The following is a 23,543-nucleotide window of genomic DNA, read 5'->3' as shown; positions in this document are numbered from 1 at the left end:
GCTAGACGGAAGCGCACCGAAAGGGACGCTCCAGGTCTTACTGAACTCCTTATGCAGCTCGGTAAAACTTGGCACTTGAGCCGGGCCCAATGTGCGAGTACCCAGCCGCGAGCACCAGGGCTGCACCGCAACCCGACGCTCACGGCGGTCCGAGCGAGCATGGCTGACATCTTGACGTCTGCTCTCACCTGTGCTCGACCTCCCGAGGGAGGGAGCTTCAGGGAATCGCCAGAGTCTGATGCCAGCAGGTCGCGCTCCGATGTTGCAAGAGACACCTCATCTCCACGGCTCGTGTCCGAGCGCGTGGCTGAGGAATAAGATGGCTTAGGACCATCCTTGGGGACCTGCTAAACAAGCGAGACGGGGCGCGAGCGGTCCGCGAGCCGACCGGCTGACGGATTAACGCTCACGATAATCCCCACATCACCCTCGCTGCTCGCCGCCGCTGACGGCAGGGCCGTAGCCGCTGCGGTCACAGAACGGGAAGCAAACGAGGTGGTGGCTTGCTCTTGACAGAACGTAGCCAACGTGACGCAACGTCTGAATAGCCGTCCGCCCGCAGTGACGCAACGTCTGACTAGCCATCCGCGCGCAGTGACGCAACGTCTGAATAGCCATCCGCGCGCCGTGCGGGCAGGACGAATCCACGAGGCTGCCACAGTGATCGGACCCCCGAACACTTGCGGCAACCACCGTGTCCGTCCCCGTCCTCGATGAGTGTACTGCACCCAAGAGATCAGCGGGCAATGCCACGCTGAGGAAATTGCTCTTTTAGAAAAATACCTCTGGAAACTGCCAGGACGCCCAGGGGAATCTCCGCTGCACCGCGTCGTAGAAATCGGCAATTCGAAGAATGTCATCAGATGCGAAGGCTCCGAAGAACAAAAGGTGAATGAATGAGCACGCCGGCTCCCCTTTTATACCCGGATATCCGGGGGCGGAGCCCGGCATGCAAATTTCATTCGCCAATTTCATTGGCCTTTTCAAAATAGTCAGAGACGATTGGTTCTCAAGGGCGAACCCCATCTGTCGGCTTCGACACAACGTCGAGAGACCGACAGAAAGGGAACCCCTGGTTAGGCCTGGTTTCCCTCTGAGGTTTTTTCTCCTCCAATGGAGTTTTGGGTTCCTTGCCACCGTTTGCATACTGTTTTGCACTGTTTGCCTGGCCGGGGGGGCTGCTAGAATTTGATAGTCTTATTTAATTAACACTGCATATAGGAATTTATTGTGTGTCTGATATTTGACCTGTGTTTTGACTTCCATAACCTTTTATGTTTTACTTATAGTCAATGTTTTCTTGTACAGCTGCTTTGTTACAATTAAATTGTAAAAAGCGCTATATAAATAAAGCTGACTTGACTTGACTTGACAAAATGTGCGAGTTCCTCCCCACCATTTGCAGTCTGTTTGATATTTGACCTGTGTTTCTCTTTCATCTTGGGTGTGTGGTTCTAGGTGATGGCCCCTGTGAGTTTGTGTCTGAGTGTCTTCCTGTCTGTCTGTGTGCGCGTTTGTGCGTGCGTGGTGTGTGTTTTTTTGTTTGGGTGTGGCTAAATCTATGTGTCTGTCAGGGTGTGGCTAAATCTATGTGTCTGTCTGTCTTCTGTGTTGTTATAAATAATTTTTTGTTTTGACTTGACCTTGATTAGCTGAATCAGGTGTGTTTTATTAGTGTTGAAGCCAAACAGAGCTGCGGCCCTCCGGGAATAGAGTTTTACACCCCCGCCCTAATGTTAGAAATAATTGACTCAAGTACAAGTACTGAAAAATAATATGACTCAAATAAGAGTAGATAAGTAAGTTTGCTAACTAATTACAGCAAAACCAAGTCCTTACTGCCTAAATCTGGTTAGAGAGCACTTGATAATCCATCCACTTCACAGGTGTGGCATATCAAGATGCTGATTAGACAGCATGATTATTGCACAGCTGTGCCTTAGGATGGCCACAATAAAAGGCCACTCTAAAATGTGGCAGAGATGTTGCAAGTTTTGTGCAATTGGCATGATGACTGCAGGAATGTCCACCAGAGCTGTTGCCTGTGAATTGAATGAGAGTTTATTGCTTTAGAGAATGCAGGAATGTGGGTTTTGTTCTTTTATGATATCGTCCCCATAATTTGTCTTGTTTTGTGAAGCGCCACAACCCTACAGTTGTACATCTTTATTTCTATGTATTTACTCACTGGAGTCCCCCTTCTGTTTTGCACATGATGGCTGCATGAAATCAGAGTATTAGACAGTTTTGTCTCTTAATTTCACTCAGAATTTTATTGCATTAAGCAGTTAATAAAGGCAATAACTGCCAGACTGCCTGTTGTAAGCAATGTTACCCTTATTCAGAAACCACGTTCATGTATGCTTATGCTTGCTTTGTGATTGTATTTTATTGGTTTTATAACTTTGTTTTGCTCTCTTTCACAGATTAAATTCCTACTTCAAATTCTTCATTGTCAGAGACCCCTTTGAGCGTCTCATATCTGCTTTCAAAGACAAGTTTGTGAAAAACCCACGATATGAACCTTGGTACAAACATGACATTGCCCCAGCCATCATCAAGAAATATCGCAAAAGTCACAGTGATGACACTGAAAGTGTTGGTTTGCAGTTTGAAGACTTTGTTCGGTACTTGGGTGATGAACCAGGTCGACATCATTGGGACAGGCAATTTGGTGACCATGTGATTCACTGGCTTACGTATACTGATCTGTGTGCTCCTTGTGATATTTCTTATAACGTGGTGGGACATCATGAGACTCTTGAGCGTGATGCTCCATATATCCTGAAAGCTGCTGGTATCGCTGACCTGGTGTCATACCCCTACATTCCGCCCGGGATAACCCAGTACAATCGCACAAAGGTGGAGCACTATTTCAAAGGAATCAGCAAACGAGATGTTCGCCGCCTGTATGCTCGTTACCGGGGGGACTTCAGTTTATTTGGTTACCCAAGACCTGACTTCTTATTGGATTATTAAGCGGATATTGCTTTTCTCTTAGGGATTAGAAGTATTGTTAATCAAGAAGTTTAAAGTTACAACAAGACTCTGCATAATATTTTGATGGTATGGTATGATACTTTGATGGTATGGTAACTAAAAAAAGTTTCACGGTATTGCAATTACGACACTAAAATGTGTTATTTGCAAATGTCTGCGTATACAATTTTTTTTACAACTGGACAAAAAATGCATTTCATTTTAAACCAACATTCATAAAACATATGTCAGGTAAAAATAAAGCCTTCAAATATAATACTCTTTAAAAAATTATATTTTTGTCAAAGCACACATAGTAGACGTAAACCTCAAACATTGCATTACATGACTTATTTTTTCTGTGTTAACAGTTCATACACTAGAAACCGAATCACAGAAAATGTAAATTGTTTTGAAACTTTGAATCTTTCAGACCTCTGTATACCTTGAAACCGGTGTTCGCCACATGCTAAACAAATCTAATGTTTAACTGTCTGAACAACAAAATTTGGGTTTTGACAAGTCGTTTCAATACTGATTTAAATTCAAATTAATATTTTTTTACAGATTATTCATGTAACTTTGCTCTGTGATCTGTATTAAAGCGCAACTTGAATTACTACACATAAACCATGGCTGCCTAGAATGAATGCTTTTTATGTTATGTTTTGACCAAGATAGCAGTCTCTAATAGTAATATCTGTAGTTGCCATTTAATGAGGATGCACCATTAGGTTACTTAGAAACGTTGGCTAATTTTGTTTAACAGTTCTACCTTAAATAACTCATTGGTGGTTTCTGAGGCTGTCTCCTTTGTTTACATTTACATTTATTCATTTGGCAGACGCTTTTATCCAAAGCGACTTACAAGTAGTTTTTTACAGTGGCACATTACTGCAGAGCAATCAGGGGTAAGGTGCCTTGCTCAAGGGCACTTCAGTCATGACCTGCTGGCACTGAGATTCCAACCGGCAACCTTCTGATCACAAGTCCAACGCTCTAACCACTTCAAAATTATAAAAATTTTACCACATTGTAAAAGGAGAAATGCTAGAAATTTGAAAATGTTTTTACATTTTATCTTTATGATTCTTTTTAAAATATTTTATATATTATGCAAATCTCTGTTTCTTATTTTCTTATTTTTCTTATCTTTTTAATGGCCAATTTTTTTTAATATTGTGGAAGGCATTGATAATGGGCCCGAGCACCGCAGTGGGCATTAAAGGGCTGAAGTTTGATCAAATCCGGTTTTAGTTCTTGTGTTTAATTACAATCAGATGTGGTATCGATCAATATATTTGACTAAACCTCTGACAATAAACTATGCTAAGCTGTAGCCTATTAGAAATGTGATCAAATAAAATATTCATTTCAAACGAAATGATAATAAAGCATTGTAATTACCCAATGTGCGGCATATGATCAAATTAGCAGATGAGACATCCATTGTTTTATACAACTCTGAAACTATCCCTGTATATGTTGAAACCATCTGTAAGGTGACCACCACTCAACAAACCAAATGTGGGACAGGTAATACATTTGTGTGGGACAATGTGGGACACCACTGAAACATTGAACAGTGTAAGCGTGAAAGCGGGCGGAACAATATTTACATATTTTTTCTACTTGTCTGCTCCGAAAATATATTTGGAATTTAGTCCATTCCATCTAAAACATAATTAAGGCACAGGTAAAATGTATTATAACGTAAACTAATTTGAATTGTGATTTCAGTTTAAAGTTGACTGTCTCTTTAAAACCTAAGAACATTTTAGACTTTTAATATAACAGTTTTATACCTTTAACATCTCCAAAAATAATAAAATGTGAGGTGCTTCCCAGCCTACGCCGACCCTGTCTCCTTTCTTCCCTACCATTACGAATTGTATTACACTGGTGCCGAAACCCGGGAAGGAAGGGGAAGCCGTAGCCAGTATGCAGTCCCCGCCAGCCTCGGCACTAGTGTAATAATGTGATAATGCACAATTCCGAACCTTGAAGCATGTGACATGGCATTCAGACCATCTGGAATGCATAGTCGATATAAAAAAGTGGAAGAGTAAAAACCTCCATACATAACAACCAAGAATACTGCTAAACTATTGATGGATGTTCCATAAAACCCTCATCTTCAGCAAAGAATCTTGGCATTTTATTCGATAGTACCAGGTCACCAACACCTGTAAAATTGCGTTTTTCTATCTTAAAAATATATTTAAACTATGTAATATGCTGTCACCATCAGATGCAGAGAAGCTAATTCATGCCTTTATGACATCACGACTAGATTACTGTAATGCACTATTAGGTGGTTGACCTGCAGGCCTATTACAAAAAATCCAACTGATCCAAAATGCGGCAGCTCGAGTTCTTACACGTACAAAAAAGTAGGAGGATATTAGCCCGGTTCTGTCAACCTTGCACTGGTTACCCATAAAGCATCACATTAACTTATTGCCTATAAAGCCCTGCATGGTTTAGCTCCTCACTAATTGAGTGAACTTCTCTTGTATTACAGTCCTTCACGTGCACTATTCTCTCAGGCATCCGGTCAGTTGTCAGCGGTAGATCCTTTTCCTATCTAGCACCTAAACATTGAAACCTTCTGACCTGCACTGTCCGGGAGGCAGACACACTCTGTCAGTTTAAATCTTAGATCAACCGGTACCAGGAACCCTTCCAGTAACAACTGATGTATTTGTTGCATCTAAGAGTGCAGAACAGTACTCTACTCTCAGCCAGTCTTTTCTCATTGTTCAAAGGTTACCAGAGCAGGCAGGACGCAGGAGAATTGTTAAAAGCACTATATAAATAAAGCTGACTTGACCATCAGTGACTACAAGCCCAGCAACTCCATGCTGAATGACACAGATGTCTCCTTCCTTAATATGGGTAAATGTTACTTTAAATTTAATTTAGCTTTTGGCAGACGCATTTATCCAAAGCGACTTACATTTTTTTTATAGTATCATAAATTGTTTTCGAGCATTTGCAATCGCAGGGATCGAACCTATGACATTGGAATTGCCAGCTCCATCCTCTAACCTCTGAGCAATAAAGTTTAATTACTATTATCCTCGCTTTGACAAAGACAACAAAGAGAAAAACATCACAATGAGACCCTCTGCAGGCACCAGCCCCTCACACTCACCTCCACAGATGTCTACAATGTACTGTGCCAGATCAACACACGCAAGGCTGCTGGCCCTGACGGCTGCAGTGATCTTCACACAGGCACCAAATGATGTAGTTAGCCATATACAAGACACTAGAGGCGTTGTGAGTTTGGTCACACATCACCTCAAGTGTGTGTGTGTGTTAGATGACCACTCCCTCCATCTAAATCAGTCCAGGGAATTTCATCCTAACAGTAAAAATTATCCAAATAGATCATAAAAGATGAAAATGATGTACGTTAATTGGCATAAGTAAATGTCTTGGTATATCTGAAGGTTTTTAGATTGAGCTAACTTGTAGAATCATTTACTGTATTATAAACACAAAGTAGACACATATGTAATAATAAATAGAATGTATTAACAAAAGATTGACAAGATAAAGTTGAACTACTAAATGGTACTAAAATGCTAAAGGATGGTAATGTTGGAAAATAAATTGAAAATAATATAAAACAGGTGGCTGCTGAATAGCATAATTGTATCTGTCTCTAATAAGACCTTATATCTTATACAAATAATACTATTTGCAAGACATTTGATAAACAGCTATTTAATATCACAAGCAACTTAAGCAAATAATCATATATAATACACTGATGCTGTCAGAGTTCAGACAGGATTCAAACAGGGTGGTAAGGTTAATATTTTTTTATGCAGAATGGAACGGAATCCAGAGATGATTGTGAGTAAACAGTCTGGACGACGACGACGATGACGACGCTACGTATTACTAATGTCTCTCTTGCAGGTGAAGATGATGGAACACAGAAGTAGATGAAATCAGGCAGAATGCTGGTTATGAAGGGTGAGCTGGTGATGGGATCCAGTTGGTGGTGATTAGAACTCGGGTGATGATGAACGCGTGGGCGGAGTGAAGGGTGATTGAGGCGTGGTTGAGGGTGTAATCCTGAAATGCCAATGTCTCTGGAAAAAGGTTTGTTTAGTATTATTTACGTTCCTCTGTGGTCAAAAGAAGTCTGGTCGTGGAAATGTCTTCCACTGAACAGGCTGGGCTGTGCTGCAGTGGGTAAGGAAATGGATTCCTTGGACAGCCTTGAACAAGAAGCGTTGTGGGATGGTGATCTCCTGAAGCACCATAGGGTCCTAGTCAAGTCAAGTCAAGTCAGCTTTATTTATATAGCGCTTTTTACAATTTTCATTGTTACAAAGCAGCTGTACAAGAAAACATTGACTATAAGTAAAACATAAAAGGTTATGGAAGTCAAAAAACAGATCAAATATCAGACACACAATAAATTCCTATATGCAGTGTTAATTAAATAAGACTATCAAATTCTAGCAGCCCCCCCGGCCAGGCAAACAGTGCAAAACAGTATGCAAACGGTGGCGAGGAACCCAAAACTCCATTGGAGGGAAAAAAAAACTCAGAGGGAAACCAGGCCTAACCAGGGGATTCCAGTTCCCCTCTAGCAAAAACTGCAGCCTCTGAACAAGCTCTACAGTGTGCACACTGGAGGATTTTATTGTGATTTTTATTGTGGTTTAAACGTGCTTTTAAATTTAATATGCTTTATGATTTCATTATTGATCATTAACTGTGCATAATATGTTAAAAATATAACAAGTGTCTGAGTTAACCAAAGGACTTATTTGGAGTGAACTTTCTGTACCAAAATAATATGTGTGTGTGTGTGTAAAGATCAGATTACGCAGAGCTTGTCAGAATTTGGTGAGGTATGGAGTTACGTGTGATGCTCCTGTAATGGAAATTTTCTAGTCTAGCTTCTTGATGTGTCTGTCTATATGTTTATGAAGTTTTTATCTATGTTTTCTTCTCTATGTTATCATGTTTTTCTCTATACGCGTCATACCACTCTGCCTTTGCCCTCGAGCAGAGACCAAGATGTTCTGTTTGGAATAACGGAACTTCTCGTAAACCAGCTCGGGATTCTTGTTAGGGGGCAAAGGGAGGGCGTGTCACATTTTTAATCATATATATACTCTGGGTGCAGAAGGAAAGAGGGCCTTTGCTCTGCACCATGCTCATTGCTTATGATGCAGATTAAACGACAATAAAATACTTTGCAAAGTACCTGATGTCTCTGTATATTGCGTTTGTCAAAATTGACTCACCTTGATTAAGGAATAAGAAAATTCCACAACAATTTGGCGACGAGGTATGGGATCACAAGGCTGACGGAGAACGGACTAGAGTTGACTGATCATCCTGGACATAGCAAATCCAGCTCTAACCCCATACAGGGATGAGAGAACTCTACTCCGGACCCCAAGCTGACGTGATCCCAAAAGAACTCAGTGCAAGGCACAAAAGTGAAAAACGGTGAGTCAAAAAGATTCTAAACAGCCTGATTAAGGGGAGACTACTTAGCGCTAAACAGTCTGATTTAAGAAGGGGGGACTACTCTGAATCGTGTTAGATTCTAAACAGTCTGATTTAAGAAGGGGGGACTACTCTGAATCGTGTTAGATTCTAAACAGTCTGATTTAAGAAGGGGGGACTACTCTGAATCGTGTTAGATTCTAAACAGTCTGATTTAAGAAGGGGGGACTACTCTGAATCGTGTTAGATTCTAAACAGTCTGATTTAAGAAGGGGGGACTACTCTGAATCGTGTTAGATTCTAAACAGTCTGATTTAAGAAGGGGGGACTACTCTGAATCGTGTTAGATTCTAAACAGTCTGATTTAAGAAGGGGGGACTACTCTGAATCGTGTTAGATTCTAAACAGCCTGATTAGAGGGGGGACTACTCTGAATCGTGTTAGATTCTAAACAGCCTGATTAGAGGGGGGACTACTCAGAATCGTGAATATGGATAAACCAACATACAGAGAAATGAGGAAAAATTGGGGAACGGGAAGTTTACAAGGTGTACCCTATTTAAAAGAAAAAGGTAACTTTCCAGAAAACGGTACATTTAGTACCACAAAATTAGAGAAAATAAGAGAACATATGGGGAAAAAAGACATATTTAAAATGTCCAAAAAAGAAAGGGAAAAATATGATGAAGCATGTAAATGTTTAGGGTTATGGGAAAAGGAAGCAAATAGACGTGACTATGTTTTTAAAGAAAAGGCATTGGAAGAACTGCCACCACCGAAAACTCCATTGTACCCTGTTTTGCCTGAATATAATGATTTAACCCCTCTGTCTCCTTTACCCCCATCTATGACTTGCTACAAACACCAACCGGAGGATGATTGTGTCCCTCCTCACCGACATCTGAACCCGATCGAGGCAGCTCCAGTGCCCCCACCAGTGTCTCCACCAGCACCAGTGCCGTCTCCACCACAGCCGATGGTGCGTCAAAAGCAGGAAAGAGCGCAACCAGCACCGACAGACAAAGAACTTTTGACATTTTGAAGAGAATTCTCACCCTCAATGAAAGAATTAGAGAGACTGTTAAAAGTCAAACTGAAACCATCTGACCTAAGAAAGTTACAGGGTAAATGGCCTGTGGAGGATTATAGAAGGGAACATGTCAACTGGTCGCATGCAAGCAATGCTGAGTACAGGAGGATTCTGGAAGAATTCTTAGAAGGACTAAAATCTACTTTTCCCGAAGCTCTGAATCTGGATAAGATCGCTGCTTGTGTGCAAAAGACTGATGAAAGAGTGGAGGATTTCTTGGCCAGACTGGAGGAAGTATTTAAAGAACATTCTGGACTTCAACCTGATGCAGACGGACCAGACATTGGTCCGTTCGAAGGACATCTCAGATCCGCTTTTCTGCGGAACCTCAGAGAAGAGCTGAGACGAGAAGTGGAAAAATCATGCATCGAGCCGGATCGCGGGAGAATGAGTGAGATTGTCCGTCATGCTGTACACGCCGAAAGAAAAACATCCAAGATAAAGAACTCCACATGGCTCTAATGAATATCGGAGGAGAACACGGAAGAATAGGAAGATGGCGAGGGAGAGGAGGTTTTAAACCTTCTGGCATGTATGGAGAGAAGTGTTTCAATTGTGGAAGAACGGGGCACTGGCGAAATGATTGTCCTGAGCCTCGGAGATCGCGGAGGTCAAGAGAAAAGGTAGATGGAAGTGAGGAGGTGAGGCATCATTCCGAGGGTGGTGAGTATGATTTCCCTTAGAATATGCAATGAAGAAATGCTTTTTCCTACTGTATGCAATGAAGATCTGCTTAGCTCACATTCCATGATGAATGAAAACGCTTTCTGAACTTTGCTAAAATGCACAATGCTTGTGTGCAACAAACCGCTTGAATTTTTGATAGATTCAGGGGCAACAAATAGCCTACTGTGATTCACAAGAAGTGTTTAAATTTGCCAGAGTCTAAACTAGCTGTGTTTTCCCTAAATGCTAGTGGCTCTAATGTAGAATAATTTATGTCAAAAGGGTGCAATGTGAGTTGGGGAGTGTCAAATTTCAACACAGGTTTCTCATGTCTGACTGCTGCCCGATTCATTTGCTGGGCAGAGTCATAATGTGTATGATGACAGATTGAGCATGATACCAACACGACCCGAGTGCAGCGCTCGTACAGCTGTACGATGTAATATTGAATTACGTAAATATGATGTAGAAAGTTTTGCCTCACAGAGCCTCATGACGTTGATTACAATGGTGTGGGGAGCTGTGGGTGTTTTTCTGACAAATGTGCGCACGCCATAGAATGGGTTAAAAGGGATGACGTGTAATATTCAAATTTGTTGCACGCCCATCGTGAGAATCATGCCTGTCTGTCAGCAACAAGGGGACTTGAAGTGTTTTCACACACAAAAAGATTAATGAAGAGTATTGACATACCAGAAATTTCGGGAAAGGTGCCCGTTCAACTGTTGGTAACAGGAAAAATATTATGTTGGGTTAATTAGGAACTGTGAGCCTGTTGTGATAACGCCGAAGGGTAATTTTCATCCACGCAAACAGCAATACCCCCTCAAAACAGAAGCCTCAAATCAGAAGACCTCAATGGCATAAGGCCAATATTTAATGAGTTTAAAAAGATTAAAAAAATAAAGGCATAGTTGTGCCATGTCCAAATTTACCGGTGCGCAGGCCTTTGTTTCCAGTTTAAAAGATAAGAGAAAAGAACACAAAGTAAAATGTCTCCAAAGTCCAGCTGGCAAAAATAAATTTGTTCGTTTTTTGGGTCACGAAATTACTGACCGTGGCAGACAGCTGTCCGCAAAGCGCGTGTCTGCAATTTCAGACATCGCACGCCCAAAAACAAAGAAGCAACTAATGAGATTTTTAGGGATGACCTCTTACTGTAGAAATTTCATTTTGAGGTACACAGAGATGGAAAAACATCTCACGGTATTGATTCACGGGAAGCCCATGACTGCAAATGCGCAGATTGAATGGACTGATGCAGGGGTTGAGGCTTTTGGTAATCTCAAGCGAGCTCTGCAATCTGCGCCTGCGCTAGGTATCCCAAACCCAGACAAACCATTCACACAAATGGTAGACGAAAAAGACGGCACAATGCTCTCTGTGCTGCTCCAAAAACACGGAGACCAGCTGCGCCCCGTTGCTTATCTTTCATCCAGATTAGATGGTGTGGCACAAGGTCTCCCACCGTGCCTGCGCGCAGTAGCAGCGGCAGAGAAAGCAGTGATGGCCTATTGGGAGTTTGTTGGTTATTCTCCCCTTACTGTGTTTGTTCCCCATGCAGTGGCCATGATTCTGTTAGAACAACGAGTGTCACATTTATCTACAGCGAGGTGGCTGAGATATACTCTGACGTTGTTGGAATTGCCAAACATCACGGTAGGGAGATGTAACACACTAAACCCAGCCAAGTTGATGCCAATTACTGACAATGGTGACCCACACAACTGTGTTGCCACTTTAGAGCAAGTCTGCTCGCCACGTGTTGATCTCAGAGACGAACCTCTGCTAAATGCAGACTTGACTTTCTATGTAGATGGCAGTGCACGAAAAGATGAGGCGGGAAAGAATCACGTGGGGTTTGCTGTTGTGTCTGATTTTGAAACAGTACAGTCAGGCCGCCTGCCTGACCATTTCTCTGCTCAAACAGCAGAGCTCATTGCACTCACACGCGCATGCGAATTGGCAGAGGGTAAAAGTGTCAACATTCACACAGACAGTAGATATGCATTTGATGTAACTCATGATTTTGGCACACTTTGGAAACACAGGAACTTTGTAAAAGCGGATGGTAAAAACATTCTTAATCACACACAGGTTGCTGATATGCTATCTGCCATTCTTCTCCCAATTGCCATTGTTGTGTGTGACTGTGACACACACACTTTTGTATCTGAAACAATTTTTTCAGGAAGCCGACGAGCTGACCTTGCAGCAAAGCAAGCAACATCGGAGCCACAGACAGATTTTCTCCAGAAATCACTAACAAAACTCTTTCTCTTGCAGAGATGCAAACATTTTGCAGAACCAGCTGAGCGTGCACTCTGGAAGGAGTGCTCATTTAAATACACAGACAATGTTTGGGGGGGCCCAAATGGCCTCACCTGTTTGCCAAACATTTTTTCTCTGCTTTTGCGATTTTGACGCATGGCCTAGACCACGCGTCAAAAGGGGGGATGTTACAAGCAATGTGTTTTTGTGTTTTTGCTCTCAAAATATTTGTGCAGGTCAAAAGAGCAGTAGCAAATGGAGCTGACAAATCATTACACAGCTTCCAGGAAGTCTTAGGAAAGACATGCCTCCCACAGCAAAAGGGGTCCAAGGAGGGGCAACTCCAACCGTAGGCCCTCAAAATGGCATCCACAATGGCTCTTCGCAATGGTCGTGCTGACAAAGGGAATCAACTGTTCGAGGCGGGGACGCATCGAACCCCGAGAAATTAGAGATTATAGAATTTTGTTTTTGTGCAAAACTATATTCCAAGTTTAATAAAATGGTATGGGGAGGGACAGTGTTACCCTAATTCTGTTAGGTACTGGGGAACAAATATGTATTTGTGTAGAGGTACGTGTACCTAAGTTGATGTTGTGGATAAGGCAACAACATTTTAAAATGTGGGCCATTATGTCCCCTGGGACGGCCAAATAAAAAGGGAAAGGAGAAAATTTTAAACTTAACTCTAACTCAGAAAATTTTAATTATGAGGGAACGGGAGCAATTTCACAAATGAGAGTAAGAATATGGAAAGTGACGAAGGTTTAAGCAAGTGATGAGGGTTTAAGCAAGTGATGAAGGTTTAAGCAGGTCAGTATTGGTGTATGAGATTGAGGGGAAAGACACAGGTCAGAAGGTTCAGATATCATTTCAGCCAAGGAATTTTCAGGACGCAGAGCAGGCAGAAGAAGAGGCACAAGTAGTAGAGGCTAGAACATGGATAGACCGAGGAGAGACAAACGTAGGTATGAGAAAGGCGATATTGGAGAAAGGAAAGAGGTTGGAGTGAATGACAGTTGTTGGTGGTGTATGCGACTCGAGCAGGCTTCAAAAGTCAGTCCTCTTAGAGGACCGGAAAAGGCTAAAGGGTCAATTACCCTGCAAAGTCACAACCCTGTTGACAGTTGCAAACAGCACCAACAAGGCCGAAGAAAAGACAGAGTGCAGAGAACCAGGTGGTAAGTAAAGTACAGAATTGAACAGTTTGGAAGTAGGGAATTAGGATTGCAGGGTAGGTTAGTTTTAGATGTGATCACCGCAGAGAAAAGCGTGGTGTGTGCAAAATGCTCGGGGTCAGTTGTTGTTTCTACATTCAGGAAGCTGGATGATATGACTGAACAGCCTAAAGTTGGGGAGTGGGGCTGAAGCAGGTGGTGTTACCAATTCTAGTGGGATTTTAAGAACTGTTTAGATAGAAGAATGAAACCTGTAAGAGAAAGGGCGTTGCTCATCTTACGGGTCAAAGTATAAAGATTTTGGTTACCATAATATGGTAAAAGGGGGGAATGTAATGGAAATTTTCTAGTCTAGCTTCTTGATGTGTCTGTCTATATGTTTATGAAGTTTTTATCTATGTTTTCTTCTCTATGTTATCATGTTTTTCTCTATACGCGTCATACCACTCTGCCTTTGCCCTCGAGCAGAGACCAAGATGTTCTGTTTGGAATTTACTTCTCGTAAACCAGCTCGGGATTCTTGTTAGGGGGCAAAGGGAGGGCGTGTCACATTTTTAATCATATACATACTCTGGGTGCAGAAGGAAAGAGGGCCTTTGCTCTGCACCATGCTCATTGCTTGTGATGCAGATTAAACGACAATAAAATACTTTGCAAAGTACCTGATGTCTCTGTATATTGCGTTTGTCAAAATTGACTCACCTTGATTAAGGAATAAGAAAATTCCACAACACTCCACAAATAGTCGGGACAAGCAGTGTGAGCTGGTTGGCTGAGGCAGAACAAAGGAGAGAAAGCGGATTGGACGTGTTCCCAGGAATTCACGGCCGAGAAAGGACATCAGCTTCTCGGACTAAGAAAAGATACCAAAATATTATAAATTACCATGTAAAAGTGTTTTTCGAGGTCGGTTCTTGTAAAGATATCAGTTCTCTTGTAAAACTGAGTCTGAGGCAACCCACCCAGCTGTACTTTGAATCTTCTGATCAATAAACTTCAAGATTTTACTTTGACTGGCCTCTCTCCAATTCTGAACACGCAGAACATTGAAGAAATGTTCATCAGATGGTGACCCTAGACGCAATTGGAGAAAAAGGCATTTAAAAAGAATTGTAAAACTCAGGGATTGACCGAAAATCGGGACGTGACAACTTTAAACTACAACACACTGTCGACAGAATAAGATAAGGTAAGCAGAGACCTGTTTAAACAAACTTCTGCAGATTGAATATTCCAAATTTATGTGTTGAGTTTGAAGTATATCCGTACCATTGATTACAAATTAGAAATTGATGATATTTGTTGATCAGAATAAAAGGATATTTTTTTATTTTATTTTATTTATTATTTATATTAACAAGACGAGGTGAAAGGCCGTGTCACGATTTTATTTATATTAACAAGACGAGGTGAAAGGCCGCGTCACGATTTTATTTATATTAACAAGACGAGGTGAAAGGCCGTGTCACGATTTTATTTATATTAACAAGACGAGGTGAAAGGCCGCGTCACGACTTTATTTATATTAACAAGATGGGGTGAAAGGCCGCGTCACGATTTTATTTATAAAGATACGCTAAAAGCCGATTAAACTGTGTATATTGTGTATTGTAAACTGTAATATTGTTGTGTAAAATGTCTGAATTTGAGAGGAAGTGTGTGATTTATGGGTGTTCCCCGGTAGCTATGCAGTGGGAAAAAATAGTTGATATGCTAATGGCTCAGTCGGACCCAAAAAATCATAAAAAGGAAAGAAAGATTTGGGAGAGTAAATGGAGTCAGATATGTATGGAAAATGTATGGAAAGAATCAGAGAATGTATTGATTAAGATAACACCAAAAATCAGGGAAATGGCGGAAAAAGCGCATGCAAGTTTAAACAAACATGTTTAATCAAACCTCTCCAGATGATCCAGAATGCGGCGGCAAGAGTGGTCTTCAATGAACCGAAGAGAGCGCATGTAACTCCGCTCTTCATCAGGTTACACTGGCTCCCTGTTGCCGCCCGCATAAAGTTCAAGGCTTTGCTCCTGGCCTACAAGACCAACACCGGATCTGCACCATCGTATCTCCACTCGCTAATGCAGATCTATGTTCCTGCCAGATCACTGCGGTCTGCAAAGGAACAACGACTAGTGGTACCATCCCAAAAAGGAAAAAAGTCACTCTCCCGTACCTTCACTGGATCTGTTCCACATTGGTGGAATGATCTACCAGCTGCTACAAGATCAGCAGACTCGGTTGCCATCTTTAAAAAACACCTAAAAACGCATCTCTTCCGTCAACTCGTTGCTGATTGAGTTTTTCCTAAATTCTCTTCCCTTTCCTTCTTAAAAAAAAAAAAAAAAAAAAAAAAAAAAAAAACTACTAACCTCACTATTCTTAGCTTTTATACTGTGCTAGGCTTTAATGGACTAGTTTGATGCACTTATGTATTTTCGTTGCCTATGTTGTTATAATTGCTTCCAATGTTTCCTCATCTGTAAGTCGCTTTGGATAAAAGCGTCTGCTAAATGACTAAATGTAAATGTAAATGTAAAGGAACTATGATGTCTACCCCAGTGTCACAGGGTACTAGGAGTCGTACCAGAGCCTGTCAATACACTCCAGCCTGTCAATTCACTCCCCCTCAAGAGAGATAATGGGACATTATGTGTCGCCCAGGCAGTGAGTATGATGAAAGAAATGTAAATGTGCCAAACGCCCAACTAATGTCAGGAGGGGCAACTAATATGCCTCTGATACAGGGCAACCGAGGGGTACCAAAGTACCAGCCCTGGAGCCATAGTGACATGACAGCTGTGCTGGCAAAATTGCCCCCCATTACATCTGGTGGAGGCAGATGGCTTACAAAGTTGATGGCATTGTGCCACGGCACCACCTTGGCGGTGGGAGACATAAGATGCCTTTTGAGCCAAATTTGGCAGAGTTTGAGAAGGATGCAAACCTTGAAGACGAACCCAATGACGCACGGTATACCACTGTCAGTACAGCGATCGCCAGGGCCCTCAGAGAAAAATTTCCAACACCCCCAACCGTATACCAAAACATTAAGTTCCGCATTAAGCTTGGTGAGACTGGAGCAAGTTATTATTTCAGATGCGCAGCTGAATGGGAGCAGATGCTAGAAGAAAACAGTCTAGGTAATCCAATTACGAGTGATATATTTAGAACTGCCGTAATGACAGGGGCCCCCAACGGTGTCAAGCAGGCAATGGAATGTAATCCTGACACTCCAGTTGCCAGCAACGAAATGTGGGAAAGACATCTGGTGTTCCATATTGATAGATCAGTCGATAAACAGGATAAAGAACAGGAGGAATTAGAAAAGACAAAGCAACAATTGTTAAAACTACAATTAGAAATGGCTAAGGCAGACAGTAAAAAACCAAAACAAATGCCACAACGTCCTGTGAGCAGCGGCTTTGACGGGCAGCCCGGGGTAAAGACCCCACCTTTTCCCATAGTCACACCTGAAACTTTTGGCTATGCTCAGGGAGGACATGTCCCTAATTTCCAATTAATAAAACCATGGGGAGGGTATAGGCCACGGGGCAATAGCGGATGGGCTAGGGGGAAGCCGAATGGGGAGGGATGCACCCAAGGGATGCATGTTATCAGTGTGGGGGGACTGATCATTGGAGGAGACATTGTTCCCTGACAGGGGACAGCCAGTATATGGGACCACCTGCGGGGGGATGGGATCCTCATAGAGGTGGGTCCAGTGGTCGTGGCAGAGGACCACAAACTCCAAAACACCCGGAGCAACAACACCCACCTCCCCACTCGATTCAGGCGCAAATGCACCCAACATGCGGCCAGGGGGTAGGTGCGGGGGATTGTTGAAGAGGCCAACAGAGAACAATCATGCGAGGTTTGGCTGAGCCTTACATGATTTTAGTGGTTAACAACAGGCCACTAACAGCTTTGGTAGATAACGGAGCAACATACTCAACAGTAACGAGGGGCACAATCACTGACAAAGACCTAAGTGATAAGACTGTTGGAGTTATGGGATTCTCTGGAGGGTTAGAACATTGGCATCTTACTGTTCCTCTTACCACGAAAGTGGCAAATCAGTCCCTGTCACACTCATTTCTGTACTCCACAAAAGCACCTGTTCCCTTATCGGGCAGAGATTTGTTGATTAAATTGGGTGCAAATATTTTATGCTCACCAGAGGGTGTCACAGTCACGTTCCCGGACGGCGCTAAAGTCGACTGTTCACAGGCACACAGTAGAGAGGGCCACCAGCAGGTTTTGTTGGGAGGACCCTTGCAGGAAATGGCAGACATATATTGGGTGGAACTAGATGATTCTCAATCAGGGGCCAGGGCACTGTATAAGAATCAGTGGCCCTGGATCAAAGACTTAGCTGTTTATTTGCCTCCCATCGACCCCCTGCATTGTACACTATTTTATGACCGAAATGACAATGTCACATATCAGGAAATGTTCCATGACATTGAGGGCCAAATGTGAACACTCACAGGGGATGGCCTATATGTAGGACAAGAGGGTGTAGTAGTTCCCGTTACACTGACACCAGAACAACAGATATGGTATGAAATGGCAGACACAGCTGAACCTCACATTTCTATGGCACCGCATCCAGGCCATGAAGCTCGAGAGTTAGGAGCTATGACAAAGAGGTTGCGCTTGGTGACCGATTGGGAGCCCTCTGGAATTGTTGGGGTTTTGCATTCGCATATTACAGATTCATATTGGGTACCACAAAAAACGTCTGACAGGGGCCAATTGACTCATCTCGAAATTACAAGAAGCCATGGTCGCAAACTAACAGATGGTCCCGGAGCTGAGCAATTAATTGACAGCCAACCGCACAACCTCTGGTCACAAGGTCCAACGGATGTTGGCCTCTGTAACATTGAGCCAGTCACATTTCAGTTAAAATCGACAGAACCAGTTTGGGTCCCACAATATCCTAACAAAAGGGAGGCAGAGGAAGGCATTGCGCCCACTATTCAAGGTTTAGTGGAGAAAGGTGTCATTATCGCCATGGAACACCCCGATCTTTCCTGTCAAGAAACCAGGCACAAACAAATATAGATTAGTCCATGATCTGCGTCGAGTAAACAGCCTGGTGGCAACACCAACAACGGCCGTACCAAACCCATAAACTGCCATCTCAAATTTGACCCCAGCTCACCAATGGTTCACATGCATTGATTTTGCCAACGCTTTTTTCTGTATACCAATCTCAGAAGAATGTAAATCGTGCCTGACTTTCACATAACAAAAATGTCAATATTCTTATAACAGACTTCCACAGGGCTTCATTTTATCGCCAGGGATATTCAATCAGGTCCTGAAAGATCAGCTGATAAATTGTGTGTTACCTGTAGATTGCGTTCTAATAATGTATGTTGATGATCTTTTGCTGGCAGCTGTAACCAACGAAGATTGCTTAAAAGCAACGGGCGCCATTCTGAGACAGCTGCATGCGTCTGGGTTCAAGGTTAGTAAAGAAAAACTGCAGGTCAGCAGGCCATCTGCTACTTTCATGGGCCGTTTAATCACAGGCCAAGGCACAACATGGTCTGATCGCCAACGTGATGGCATTTTGTCACACCCAAAGGCACACAATGTGAAGGACATGCTTTCCTTTCTGGGATTGACAGGTTTCAGCAGAAACTATATCCCTATGTATGTAGCAGTCACTAAGCCATTACGAGACATGGTCAAGGAACGAGGCATGCGAAATGTACAGGCAAAGTTAACATGGACCCCTGAAGCAGAAACCGCGTTCATTAAATTGAAAGGGGAGCTGTCACATGCAGCATATCTGCATAGCCCTGATTACAGCAAGGCATTTTTCCTGGACGTCTCTGAAACAGGGAATAGCGCACATGGAGTACTTTTCTAGTGCTAGACGTGTGCTCATGTATGTCAGTGTCCTAATGGACGCCATTGAACGCCAGCCGGCTTGTTCCAGGTTCGTTGCAGGATTGGCAAAGATCATTGAAAAGACATCACACATTGTGATGGGTCATCAGTTAACGGTCCTGACCACGCACTCTGTCATGTCGTTTGTCAACTCTGAATCATTTACATTTTCACCATTGAGGCAGAGAAAACTGTCCAAATGTCTAACGGCGCCAAACATAACATATAAACACGACGGCATTAACATGGCAGATTTGTTCACCAAAGGGGAACCACATGACTGTGCACCAATCACTGACCTGGCATTTGACAGCTATGGTGTCCAACTTTGTACTTTCATGCGACATTTGTCAAAAACATAACATCAAACCAACCTTAAAACAGTTGAAGGGTACATTTTTGCCCTTGCGAGGCCCAGGAGAGGAAATCGTGATTGACTTTACAGACATGGTAGAGAGGGTGCAAGGGAAACGGTATTTGTTGGTGATATTTGACCAATTCACAGGTTGGCCTGAGGCTTTTCCTTGTGGGAAAGAAGACAGTACTGCAGTCATTAAATGTCTCATAAATCAGTATATCCCGCGGTTTTCCTAGGCATATCCGTTCAGATAACGGATCGCATTTAAAAAATGAGCATTTAAACATCGTAGAGAAATCGCTGGGCCTAACGCATGCGTTTGGGGCCGTCTATCATCCTGAATCGCAAGGTAAGGTGTAACGGATGAACCTAACACTGAAACTTAAATTGGCTAAAATCTGTGCACAGACCAAATTATCATGGCTATCAGCTCTTCCGTTGGCTCTAATGTCTGTACGTTCCTCTGTCAACAGAATTACTGGCTTTACACCTTTTGAATTGCTTACAGGTAGATATTTTCCAGGGCCGTCGACGCCGCTGCAGCCGGACACCTGTGTATATTTTGACAAACTGACTGCTATGATTCAACATTTATCTCAGCAGACTCCCTCTGACATTGCTGAAGAACCTGTCGAGCCCCGTTCACAGTGGGTTCGCCTGAAGAAGTTTCGAAGGAAGTGGAATGAGCCACGCTGGACGGAGCCTCTGAAAGTGACAGCAAGGACGTCACATTGTGTCCGTCTATCTGGCAAGGGCGACACCTGGTATCACTTGTCTTCTTGTGTTAACTGTGATCCACCAAACAGGTCACTGTCAGAGACTGCTGTGGACCTGAGGGCTCAGGTCCAAGAGAGGGAGGGTATCTCTGGAGCAGAAAGTGGAGCAGAACGTGGGACACAAGCACCAACAACAGTGGCATTAAAAATCTAGTGCAAAAAGGATGTGGTTTGGACAAATTAGATTTTCAAAAAGTTAAGAATATATTGAGACAGGTGTTCACAGGAGTACAGATAAGTGATAACTATACACTCATTATTAATCAAGGGTTATCAACATTTTCGTATTTATTTTTATCATAATCTCTATATCTTAATTTTCTTTCTAATTCTTTATTTTTCATATTCATTATTGCTATTGTGATTTGCATACTGCCGTATTCATTAACGTATAACCATTTATTCCTTACAATTTGGTAAATTTTGTGTGATTTTTATTCCCATTAAGTATACTGTGTGTTTAATCATTTAAATTTTCAAGAGTGTGTTTATTGTTCCTTTAAAGTCCAAGAGAGGGTAACGAGATGAAGCTGTGGGAAAACTGTAAGCAGTTGGGGATTCTATTAATTTCAGGAGTTGTAGTAGGAATAATTTTTAGCCTAACTGAGGGTCAGGAAAGCAACAACACCATATCGAAACCGAGACACAAAAGAGCCATTGCCGACACGAGGTTACCATGTGAACAACTTGTAATTAACTATGTTTGGGGTAAGACCACATCATTTACTTTTGACCTATGCGCTGTCATAAATTGTGGGGGAAAAAATAGCTCATGGAGGGGGTACGAGGTATATGTATGTATGGACGGGAATATGGACAGTGTTTGTAAGGCGTACCAGTCTAGGCAAACCCATAGGGGTGAATGGTGTCCGTCATGGAATAAGGTAATAGCATATACCGGTGGTTGGACCCCGAAAGAACCCAGCCTTTGGACCCGTACCTCGGCAAAATTTGATTTTAAAATGCAATGCTTAGATGATTGTGTAGGATGTGCTAATGCAAGACCCCATTTATATATTGAACCAGCCCCGTTGTACCAAAACGATACGTGGGGTTATGAGTGTATGTTGGCATTGACACGGATGGCCAGTCCAGCAAATTGTACCACACTAGCAGCAATATTTCCACCAATAACCAATCTTTCACGGGCAGGTCCATTTACACCAAAGAATGCAAATTATACTTGCTATGATATTGAACGTCAATCACCAACTAGCAACCTGGGGGAGATAAACAAGGAGTGGTGTGATCAGATAATAGTAGATAATGGAACTAAGCCCCAATAACCCTGATAGGAGATAGAGCAGTCAGAACGGAAACCGTGAATTCAGCAACATTGACTAGAAGACGTAGGAGACACATCATTAGAAGGAGAGCAATAGGTTCAAGTGTAGATTTGACATTAAATAGTCCCACGTATATCGATGTGATAGGAATTCCACGAGGTGTACCAGATGAATACAGGCTAGCGAACCAAGTGGCAGCAGGTTTTGAGAATATACCAATAATAGCTGCTATTTTTCCAGTCACCCCGAACAAGAATGTAGATAGGATTAATTATGTGCATTATAATGTGATGAGACTAGCAAATATGACAAGAGATGCCGTAGATGGTTTAGCGGAGCAACTTGCACCAACTTCACTGATGGCTATCCAGAACTATCCATATCCTCTGGACATGCTGTTGGCAGAAAAGGGAGGAGTATGTGTAATGTTTGGTGATGTTTGCTGTACGTACATTCCCAATAATACTGCCCCAGACGGATCAATAACGAGGGCATTGGAAGGATGGAAAACTTTGTCTATCGAAATAAAGGAACATTCAGGAGTGAATAATCCTATTGGAGATTGGCTAGACAAGGCACTAGGCAAATGGAAATCGAATAATGTCGATTGTGGTATCAATAGCTGTATTTGTAGGTATTTTGTACTCATGTGGATGCTGTTGTATTCCCTGTATCAGATCACTATGTAACCGATTAATATTAGCGGCAATAGAAAAAACAGATCTAACCCCTCCCAAAATATACCATGCCTCTATTGTCTGGCGACCACTTCCTAGATGAGGATGATAACGATGATTGTGATGATATATGACCACTTTCAGTGGTCAAGAGAGGGACTGGAGGAGTTTTATTGTGATTTTTATTGTGGTTTAAACGTGCTTTTACATTTAATATGCTTTATGATTTCATTATTGATCATTAACTGTGCATAATATGTTATAACAAGTATAACAAGTGTGTGAGTTAACCAAAGGACTTATTTGGAGTGAACTTTCTGTACCAAAATAATATGTGTGTGTGTGTGTGTGTAAAGATCAGATTACGCAGAGCTCGTCAGAATTTGGTGAGGTATGGAGTTACGTGTGATGCTCCACAAATAGTCGGGACAAGCAGTGTGAGCTGGTTGGCTGAGGCAGAACAAAGGAGAGAAAGCGGATTGGACGTGTTCCCAGGAATTCACGGCCGAGAAAGGACATCAGCTTCTCGGACTAAGAAAAGATACCAAAATATTATAAATAACCATGTAAAAGTGTTTTTCGTGGTCGGTTCTTGTAAAGATATCAGTTCTCTTGTAAAACTGAGTCTGAGGCAACCCACCCAGCTGTACTTTGAATCTTCTGATCAATAAACTTCAAGATTTTACTTTGACTGGCCTCTCTCCAATTCTGAACACGCAGAACATTGAAGAAATGTTCATCAGAACAACAAGGCAAAATAACAAAAGTTAGATTTAAAATTATCATTAATAATCTAGAGGCTGAAGTTTCGTAGAGTCGCCACGTCCTTTGTCCAACTTTATCATCAAAGCATGATGCATGATTTAAG

The 23,543-nt window shown here is 42.3% G+C and overlaps 1 protein-coding gene across 1 annotated transcript in view; it reads left to right on the top strand.

The window, feature by feature from the left end:
- The window catches only part of chst10 (carbohydrate sulfotransferase 10), a 91,614-nt gene extending 87,226 nt beyond the window's left edge, over positions 1–4,388 (top strand). The window contains exon 6 of the mRNA XM_079462363.1: positions 2,427–4,388. Within this exon, the coding sequence (XP_079318489.1) occupies positions 2,427–2,979 (553 nt within the window). The 3' untranslated portion in view covers positions 2,980–4,388. The remainder of the gene's footprint in view (positions 1–2,426) is intronic.
- The last annotated feature ends 19,155 nt before the right edge of the window (positions 4,389–23,543 follow it).

The sequence above is a fragment of the Barbatula barbatula genome (assembly GCF_947034865.1).
Source record: "Barbatula barbatula genome assembly, chromosome: 8".
NCBI lineage: Eukaryota > Metazoa > Chordata > Actinopteri > Cypriniformes > Nemacheilidae > Barbatula > Barbatula barbatula.
The sequence above is the reverse complement of the archived record's forward strand: the minus strand, read 5'-3'. Positions and strand labels throughout refer to the sequence as shown.